At 58.4% G+C, this 10083-nt stretch overlaps 1 protein-coding gene across 4 annotated transcripts; it reads left to right on the plus strand.

The window, feature by feature from the left end:
* The first annotated feature begins 1367 nt into the window (after positions 1-1367).
* Positions 1368-9801, plus strand: ZNF696 (zinc finger protein 696). 4 transcript variants are annotated; one of them, XM_025393214.1, is made up of 4 exons: positions 1368-1509; positions 2759-2872; positions 5299-5392; positions 8348-9801. In XM_025393214.1, the coding sequence occupies exons 2-4, from the start codon at positions 2855-2857 to the stop codon at positions 9406-9408; spliced, it is 1173 nt and encodes a 390-aa protein (XP_025248999.1). In that variant the 5' UTR covers positions 1368-1509; positions 2759-2854; the 3' UTR covers positions 9409-9801. The 4 variants fall into 4 exon arrangements, with proteins under 4 accessions (XP_025248999.1, XP_025249003.1, XP_025249002.1 ...); XM_025393218.1 differs by lacking the exon at positions 1368-1509 and adding an exon at positions 4166-4303 and having other exon boundaries at positions 2380-3792; XM_025393216.1 differs by lacking the exons at positions 1368-1509; positions 2759-2872 and adding exons at positions 3447-3792; positions 8008-8100.
* Positions 9802-10083: the final 282 nt, after the last annotated feature.

Below are 10083 nucleotides of genomic sequence, written 5' to 3' on the forward strand. Positions count from 1 at the left end.
ACCTCCCGGGGTCAAGTGATTCTCCTGCCTCAGCCTCCCAAGTACCTGGGATTACAGGTGGACACCACCACACCCGGCTAATTTTTGTATTTTTAGTAGAGACGGGATTTCACCATGTTGGCCAGGCTGGTCTCAAACCCCTGACCTCAAGTGATCCACCTGCCTCGGCCTCCCAAAGTGCTGGGATTACAGGCGTGAGCCACTGTGCCTGGCCCAGCTCTCTTTGTTTTTAAGGGGTGCCTTGGTAATTTCTTCATCATACTTTTTTTTTTCAGGGTAGCAGGTAAGGGACTCAGTGGGTAGGCTCATGGAGACAGTCCTTGAAGGCCTGATATTCTAAGACGCGGCTACTTTATTTATTTATTTTTTTGAGACGGAGTCTCGCTCTGGAGTGCAGTGGTGAAATCTTACTGCATCCTCCACCTCCTGGGTTCAACCGATTCTCCTGCCCCAGCCTCCCGAGTAGCTGGGACTAACGCAATCACCACTACGCCTGGCTAATTTTTTTTTTTTTTTTTTTTTTTTTTGCGGAGACTGGGTTTCACTATGTTTGCCAGGCTGGTCTCGAACTCCTGACCTGGAGTGATCCTCTTGCCTCGACCTCCCGGAGTTCTGTGATTACACGCGTAAGCTCCCTCGCCAGCCTAGACTCGGCTACTTTTGGATCAAGAAATCCAGAAGTTTCTAGACTGTGAACTTGCTCTTTACCATGGACATTCACCACCTGCAACTTCCCAGGGGTTCTCTGTCTCGCCCCACACTGTGAGGACCCCCTTACCAAACAGAATTCCAGGGTGCTGGCTCTTCGCGGGATCTGAGCTATTCGCCGGCGTCCTGAGTTGCTTGGGTTCACTCCCCCACCCTCGTGTCCCTGCCTGAGTCCTGCCTTGTGTTTTCGATTCTGTTTGTCAGGGGCCCTAGCGTGGGGCTTCTCTGTGGGAGAGCAGGAGGGAAGCGGTGAGGGGCGATTCCGGAGGAGGCAGAGCCCCAGGTGTCCGTGGGAAGCTCCAAGGCCGGGCCACGGGACGGCCACCCTGGGCTGTGACACAGTCCAGCATCTTCGCTAAGGCACCTGCTGGAGGCTCCGCCTGGGTCCCAGGACCCTGACTGCGCCGGGCGGCTGCCAGCGAGGAGGCGGGGCCGAGGCGAGGGCGGGGCCGAGGTGGGGGGCGGGGAAGGAGGGGCGGGGGTCTGTCTGATGGGCGGGGCTTCTGGATGGGCGGGGCTGCCGGCTCTGAGGTCTGAGCCGGGCTCCCGGCGGAGGAAGCTGACGACTTCTAGAGGCTCAGTGCGCGAGCCCGAAGTTGGGCCTGGAAAGGGGGCACCGCCTTCCCGGTTCTGGTGGATGGGGAGTGAGGGGAAGGACAAAAGCGGCACAGGGAATAGCATGACACGGGCCCGGGGCAGGGCGCATTTGGAAAGGGGCGAGGAGAGGACAGTGGTCTCCGGCACGGCGGCAGTGGGCCTGGAGAGGCAGTCGGGCCCCGTCGCGAAGAGCCTCCGCCCGGCGTAAGGAGCCGGGACTGTCTAGAAGGCAGTGGAGGCTCCGGAAAGCCAAGCGCCTCCCGCCCAGGCTCGCGTGCTTGGAGTACCGGAGACTGCAGAGCAAGAGAGGGTCTTCATAAGACCCACGACGTTCCACCGGGATGCGGAGGGGAACGGTTATTTGTACTTCTACATCATCTCTTTTGGGGGTGTATGTAGCGGGGGGGGGGTGTGTGTGTTGTTGTTGTTGTTTTGCGACAGAATCTCTGTCACCCAGGCTGGAGTGCAGTGCTGATCTCGGCTCACTGCAGCCTCTGCCTCCTGGGCTCAAGTGATCCCCCCGCCTCAGCCTCCCGAGTACCTGGGACCACAGGCGCCTGCCACCACGCCCGGCTAATTAAAAAAAAAAATTTTTTTAGTCGACACAGCGGTCTGTGTTGCTCAGGCTGGTCTGAAACTCCTGGACTCAAACCATCCTGCCGCCTCGGCCTCCCAAAGTGCTGGGATTACATTCATGAGCCACTGCGCCCACCAGGTCTAAGTGTTTTATTTATTTATTTACATTTATTTATTTTTTTGAGACAGAATCTTGTTCTGTCGCCCAGGCGGGAGTGCAGTGGCGCAATCTCAGCTCACTGCAAGCTCCGCCTCCCGGGTTCACGCCATTCTCCTGCCTCAGCCTCCCGAGTAGCTGAGACTACAGGCACCCGCCACCACGCCCCGCTAATTTTTTTTGTATTTTTAGTACAGACGGGGTTTCACCGTGTTAGCCAGGATGGTCTCGATCTCCTGACCTCGTGATCTGCCCGCCTCGGCCTCCCAAAGTGCTGGGATTACAGGAGTGAGCCACCGCGCCGGGTCAAGTGTTTTACTTTTTATGTTTTACAACAGCTTCTAATTTGTTACAAATAAATGTGCAGCATGTGGTGGGAGTGTTCAGGTGTTTACGGGTGCAGCGCGCAGGGAACGCGGTTCCAGGCGCGAGATGTGGAGGCCCAGAGGCAGAAGCCCCGTGGCGGCAGCGCGCGCAGGCGCGCAGGGGACTGTCGGAGGAGCAGGCGGGGACCTGGGCTGCCAGGGCTGTGCCCCCCCCCCGCCCCAGGTCCAGTTCCAGGGGCGCGTCTGGCCCTTTGTTGCTATCTTATTAGGGTTCTTTCATGGGGGTCGGTTCTTAATTCTTTTCTCCCCAGAGAGGGTCTACTTGTTGTAAGAGGGAGGAGTCCACACCGCAGCAGTACTTTTGCACACATGATGAAAAGCGTCACTTTTGCAGCATTCCAGCTGGAGATGCGTGACCTTCAGTCTGCGGCGGGCGGCAGGGCGAGAGGCTTGGACAGGAGGTGCATCTTGCCCGGGGAAGGCTGAACGAATGAGAGCTCGGTCCCTGGTGAGAAAGAGCCCAGAGCATGCGAGAGGCGGGCAGCAAAGGCTTCTCTGCAGCGGAGACGCGAGGGCGGCGACCTGCAGGGAGGCGGGGGCAGCGCCTGGGGCGCTCCAAGCTCTCGACCCCAAGGAAGCCCACGCTCGGGACCCGCGTGCTGCCACAGCCCCGGGGGCCTGGAGGGGCCCGTGCGCCGAGCGGAGGACCCGGGACAAGCGCGGGGCGCTGCGGGGAACGGAAGGGAACGCGCGTGGTCTTCCCACCGCGGGCCTTCGACGCCTCCTGACACGTACTGCGGGCGCCCGGGTCCGGTCCTCAGTTGGTTCGACCCGAATCCCGGCGCGCCAACGGCTCGACCTTGCCCGCCACGAGGCGGGGCTTCCTGCCCGGCAGGAAGGACTCGGCTGGCGCCTGCGGGCAACCGTAGAGCTGAAGGCGCCGCGGCTGGGCCGTCCCGCTCTCCGGGGCCGCCGAGCGCACTGTCCTCCCGCGGCCCAGAGCGTCACCGGAAGTGCCTGGGGGGCGGGCCAGAAGTGGGGACTGCGGTGCTTCCGGCGTGCGGCGGGGCGGGGACCGTAGCGGGTGCAGTCCAGCTGTCCTGGGTGCTGCGGCGACGGCTCTTCTTGCTCTGGCGTCGATTCGGGAGGGTCAAGGAGCGGCGGAGGGAACGGGGCTGGCACCGCCGTCCTGGCCGGCGCGTCCTGCACTCCCCTTGCAGCGCAGGCCCCAGCCGCTCTCCGGCGCGGCGTGGAGGAGGCGGCCCTGCAGGTGCATTCCCGGGGTGCCGACGCATGCGGGGCTTCCTGTGAGCTGAGTTCCCCCCGCGCGTCTTCAGGCCTTTGTAAGTTGTCAAATTTCCCACCGGCCCAGCTAATCGAGCCTCCTCCCAGCTGTGAACAGGAGAGCCTGTTACCTAATTCTTGCCGGTAAGGTACTTTCAAAAATCTGCTTCCAGACTAAAAAATTGCACTTTAAATACCTTTTTGCAAAATAGGCGGGGTCTCGCTTTGTTTCCCAGGCTGGCCGCCTACTCCTGGGCTCAAGTGATCCTCCCGCTCAGCCTCTCTGGCAGGCGGGATTACAGGCGGCTTAAATTAAATTTACTAATTAATTACTTTTTATTTACTTATTTTTTTAAGACAGGGTCTCCTTCTATCGCCCAGCTGGAGTGCAGTGGCGAAATCTCAGTTCACCCCAGCCTAGACCTGGGCTGAGGCAGTCCTCCCACCTCAGCCTCCCTAGTAGCTGGGACTACAGACGCCTACCATCACACCTGGCTAATTTTTTAATTTTTTGTAGAGACGGGGTCTCACTATGTTGCCCAGGCTGGTCAGGAACTCCTGTACTCAGTCCTCCATCCCGAGCCTCTTGAAGTGCTAGGATTGCAAGTGTGAGCCACAGCACCCAGCCAAATTACACTTCTTAATTGCACTTGAGGTGAGACCCCCCCAAAAAATGTATTGCTTACTGGTTTTTCTTCTTGGTGAATTACATATTCATGATCTTTGCCAATTCTCCTTCGTTTCTTATTAATATATAGAGGTCTTTATCAGATAGGGATGAATCTTTGCATTGCACGTATTTCCCCTTTTTTGTTTTTGTTTTTTTACATTAAATTTTTTTTTTTTTTTTTTTTTTGAGACGGAGTCTCGCTCTGTCACCCAGGCTGGAGTGCAGTGGCCGGATCTCAGCTCACTGCAAGCTCCACCTCCCGGGTTTACGCCATTCTCCTGCCTCAGCCTCCCGAGTAGCTGGGACTACAGGCGCCCGCCACCTCGCCCGGCTAGTTTTTTGTATTTTTAGTAGAGACGGGGTTTCACCATGTTAGCCAGGATGGTCTCGATCTCCTGACCTTGTGATCCACCCGTCTCGGCCTCCCAAAGTGCTGGGATTACAGGCTTGAGCCACCGCGCCCGGCCTACATTAAATTTTTTTATGTAGTTAAATTTGTGAGACATCTGATGTCAGGCTTAGAAAAATCATTCCTCAGTCCAAAACTTTATCATTCAAATGATTTGTTCTTTTTTTCTGGTTTAACATTTTTGTATTCAAATCCTTACAACTACCAAGAAAATTTTAAAATCCATGGGAATTTCTCTAGCTATTTGAAGACTGCTGGAGGGCGTGAGCTTGCTCAGCATGGAGCTAGGAAGCTGTGGCCATGCCCACCTGTGCTCTGTGTCAGCCCTGGGTCGAGGGGAACCGACAGAGCCTGGACCAGAGTTCCCCGGCATCCCGCAGAACACCGCTTCTAGGAGTGACTGTTGAGCCAGGACCTTGATTGCCAGTGACAGGGGTGGGCCCACCTGGGTGTTGCAGCTCCCGCAGGGCCTATTCTGACCGTCTCCTCTGAAGGCATTCTGACCTCACTGCCCCGGCCCCTGTACCTAGCCCTGGCTGCGATTTATTTTCCTTTTCTTTTACCTCAGCAGAAATTGTTCAGACTGCTGGCGTTCTGCAAGGTGGAGCCAGGAGGAGAGCCCCCAGGTGCCAAGGAGAGCAGTACCCTGATGGAGGCCCTTGCAGGTGAGGGGACACGTCCACAGTCGGGCCCAGAGTTCCAGGACAGGAATTGAACAGGAATACAGGAAAAACACCATGTCTCGGTCACTGGCGCAGAGCATATACTGTGTCCTCGGGCGCAGGGTGAGGGAGGGAGGTAAACGCAGGCCCATCAGATCTCCTGGGCATCTGTTTGGTGACTGTCTTTGCCAGTGAACTGAGAGCTTTTGGTTAGAAAGTCTGGCAGCCCCAGGCTCTGCCTCTGGGAAGGTCTGGCTCAGTGCTTCTCAGCCTTGGCACTGTGGCTGTTTTGGAACGGATGAGTCTTTGTTGAGGGCCATCATGTGCATTGTGGGAGGTTCAGCAGCACCCTCGCCTCTGCCCACTTGCTGTCAGTAGCGCCCCCTCCCAGTTGTGACAGCCATAAACATCTCCACACGTTGTCAAATGTGCCCTTGGGACAGAATCACCCACAAGAGAACACTGTTTTATGTTTTGGGGCCACCCTGAGAGTGTGTCACAGCGACGGGCGGGAGGTGGGGTGGGTAGTGCAGGCCCTGCTATGGGGTCTGGCATTGCCTCCATTGGAAAGGCATCCTCAGGGCCTGCAAGCTGGATCCAGTAGAGCTCCACCGTGTATGTGGTCCCTTCTCATTGTAGTTTTGGTTCTTTTTCCTCATAAGCAATACCTTTGAGTCAGTTCTTGAACTTCCAAGTCTGCAAACCACACAAGACCAGGGCTGGCCTCTGCCAAGGGGCTTCTGTTCTGCGCACCACCCTGAGCCTCTCCCACGCTCTGGCTGTTCAGTGTCATGGGTCTGCAAGGGCAGAGAGAGGTGGGGACTGTTGACAGCAGCCTGCTCTCATCTGCCCTGGAACATCCCTGCCCCACCCCCACCTCCACAGGAGTTTCCATCACATCTGCACCCTCCACATTCTTGAAAGGTGCAGCCGGGACTCAGCCGCTTCTCTTCCGTTGCCACAGCAGACTGCCTGCAGGCAGAGAAGTCCCGCTCAGTTGCTGTGCTGGCCTCGGGGGCTCCCGTCCTCCCACTGCCACTCCTGGCTGAGCCCTCCTGCCTCCTATGCAGGCCGAGGTCAGTAGCCAGCCTTCTCACGTCCCAGGGTTTCATCCCTACCCCTTAAGCCTTTTTTCTAAATGGCCACATGGTCTGTCCCTGTGAGCCGGAGGAACCAAATCTAACCAGTGGCTTCACTGTGAGACAAGGACCACTGATAATGCAGCCTGGTCGGGGCTGCTCAGCCCGGTCAGCGCCACTGCCCAGCCACATGGGTTGCTGCTTCCAGCTCTTAGTCCGGATTCCCTTTTTTTTTTTTTTTTTTTTTAGACAAAGTCTTGCTTTGTCACCAGGCTGGAGTGCAGTGACACAAGCTCACTGCAGCCTCCACCTCCTGGGTTCAAGCGATTCTTCTGCCTCAGCCTCTCAAGTAGCTGGGACTACAGGTGTGCGCCACCACGCCCGGATAATTTTTGTATTTTTAGTAGAGACGGGGTTTCACCATGTTAGCCAGGATGGTCTTCATCTCTTGATGTCGTGATCTGCCCGCCTTGGCCTCCCAAAGTGCTGGGATGACAGGCATGAGCCACCATGACCGGCCTCTTGGTCCGGATTCTGAGTGAGGACACTCCTGTTTGCACGTAACAGAAGCTCCTAGAGTTTGGTGTTTGGGGGGAGTTGTTAAGGAGGCCACGTTGTCTCAGGGAGTCCAAGGTGAAAGGAATGAGCTGGGGCCATGGCTGGGTGTGGTGGCTCACACCTGTAATCCCAGCACTTCAGGAGACCGAGGTGGGAGAAGGGTTGAACCCAGGAGTTCAAGAGCAGCCTGGGCAACACATTGACACACTGTCTCTACAAAAAATTTTAAAACTAGCCTGGTGTGGTGGTGCTCACCTGGAGTCCCACCTACTTGGGAGGCAGAGGGAAGATCACGTGAGCTGTGAGGCTGCAGTGAGCCACGATGGCACCACTGCTCTCCAGCCTGGGTGATAGAGCAAGACCCTGGCTCACAAAAAAGGGAGGAGGGACAGACAGAAGGCAGAGCTGGGCCGTGGGCTCTGTTGGGTGCCACCATCCCCACACCTCCTGCGGCGTCTGCCTCGCTCCTGTCCTGGCTTGCTGCCAGCAGTCTCCAGCCTCTTTTGCTTTCCCAGCTGCCCTGCAGAGTAAGGCAGTGCCCAGAGCCTGCGATTCTGTCCGCAGGACTGGGTGGGCTGAGACTGGAGGTTTAGCCCCACTTCTAGCCCCATTTAGCCTCGTTTCTGTATGTGTGTGTATTTATTTATTTATTTATTTAGAGATAGAGTCTCGCTCTGTCGCCCAGGCTGGAGTGCAGTGGCGCGATCTCAGCTCACTGCAAGCTCCGCCTCCCGGGTTCACGCCATTCTCCTGCGTCAGCCTCATGAGTGAGTAGCTGGGACTACAGGCACCCGCCACCATGCCCAGCAATTTTTTTATGTGTTTAGTAGAGACGGGGTTTCACCGTGTTAGCCAGGATGATCTCGATCTCCTGACCTTGTGATCTGCCTGCCTTGGCCTCCCAAAGTGCTGGGATTACAGGCGTGAGCCACTGCACCCGGGCTTCTGTTTGTATATTTTTAAAATTCTATTTTTTTTAAGAGACAGGATCTCACTGTGTTGGCCAGGCTGGTCTCAAATTCCAAGTCTCAAGTGGTCCTCCTGCCTCAGCCTCCCAAAGTGCGGGGATTACAGGTGTGAGTCACCACGCCCAGCCCCACAGCCCGGTTTCTAGAGTGGCAGTGCAGGACTCTCATCCACCTCATAACCACAGGGGTTAAGGTGGGGAGGAGAAAAAACTAGGCGGGCAAAATCAAAGGTGTCTTTGGAACACTGATGTCACCATCACCGTCATTGTCCTGTCGTCACCACGATTGCCAGAGCCACCCTCGACTCACATTCTCTTGCATCTAAAATCGTTGCTGTCCGGCCTCTTTTTCAGTTGTGAAGGCTGCTTTCCTGGCGCAGGCCCCAAGTGGCAGCCGATCAGCTGAGGTGCAGGCAGCTCGGAGTACGGAGCCTGCACCAGAGCCAGGCGCTCCCGAGGGAGAGGGCCACAGAGGGGGGCCTCCTCGGGCCCTGGGGTCTCTTGGCCTTTGTGAAAACGAGGAAGCCAGAGAGAGGCCCAGAGGTTCCCCTCGAGGTCCGGTCATTTCTGAGAAAACTGGAGGACAGAGTGGCCGCGAGTCAGACGTCCCTCCGAACGTAGGCCCGGGAGCAGAGGGCAGGGGCGGCTGGAAGGGGCGGCCTTTCCCGTGCAGCGCCTGTGGCCGCAGCTTCAAGTGCTCCTCGGACGCCGCGAAGCACCGGAGCATCCACTCCGGGGAGAAGCCGTACGAGTGCAGCGACTGCGGGAAGGCCTTCATCCACAGCTCGCACGTGGTCCGACACCAGCGGGCGCACAGCGGGGAGAGGCCCTATGCGTGCGCCGAGTGCGGCAAGGCTTTCGGCCAGAGCTTCAACCTCCTCCGGCACCAGCGCGTGCACACGGGCGAGAAGCCCTACGCGTGCGCCGACTGTGGCAAGGCTTTCGGCCAGAGGTCGGACGCCGCCAAGCACCGCCGCACCCACACCGGGGAGAGGCTCTACGCGTGCGGCGAGTGCGGGAAGCGCTTCCTGCACAGCTCGAACGTGGTCCGGCACCGGCGGACCCACCACGGGGAGAACCCGTACGAGTGCCGGGAGTGTGGCCAGGCCTTCAGCCAGAGCTCCAACCTCCTCCAGCACCAGCGCGTGCACACGGGGGAGCGGCCCTTCGCCTGCCAGGACTGCGGCCGCGCCTTCAGCCGCAGCTCCTTCCTCCGCGAGCACCGCCGCATCCACACCGGGGAGAAGCCCCACGAGTGCGGCCACTGCGGGCGCGCGTTCCGGGCGCTGTCGGGCTTCTTCCGGCACCAGCGGCTCCACACGGGCGAGAAGCCGTTCCGCTGCACCGAGTGCGGCCGCGCCTTTCGCCTGAGCTTCCACCTCATCCAGCACCAGCGGGTGCACGGCGCCGAGTGAGCCGGGGCTGCCGCTGAAGAGATGCCAGCGGCCTGGTGGGCGTAAGGCCGAGGCCGGGTGAGTCCTGTCCGCACCATGCACGGTGAGGAAGTAACAACCGGCTGCTCGCCTGGTTCTCGGGCTGCAGAAACCTCGCCCAGCCTGCATCTGCCTTGGCTCGGGAGCAGTCAGGAGAGACAGGGCTCGGCGAAGGTGAGCGCTGCCCATGGGAGGCGATTCCCAGAGGCGGGGAGGTCTCAGGCCGGCCGCCGGCTGCTGAGACGCCTCCCCTCCCACGGTCAGCTGCAGCGAAGGTCTCATCTGCTGGGGTGTAGTGGCCGGTGATTGAATGGGTCATTCCTACGCAGCCAGGTTGGTCAAGGCGGGGTGGGGGGGGGTGCAGTTAGGAAGGGGGCCTCACGCCCTCCCCCCGTACCTTGCCGGCGAGCAGTTCATCCATGTCTTTCAACGCCTTTTCACAGCTGGTTGCTATGGTCCCGAGTTCTGTGTGCTTAGAAAATTATGGAACTTGGCCGGGCGCGGTGGCTCCTGCTTGTAATCCCAGCACTTCGGGAGGCCGAGGCAGGCGGATCACGCAGTCAAGAGATCGAGACCATCCTGACCAACATGGTGAAACCCTGTCTCTACTAAAAATACAAAAATTAGCCGGGCGTGGTGGCGCGCGCCTGTAATCCC

Source organism: Theropithecus gelada, chromosome 8 (genome assembly GCF_003255815.1).
Source record: "Theropithecus gelada isolate Dixy chromosome 8, Tgel_1.0, whole genome shotgun sequence".
NCBI lineage: Eukaryota > Metazoa > Chordata > Mammalia > Primates > Cercopithecidae > Theropithecus > Theropithecus gelada.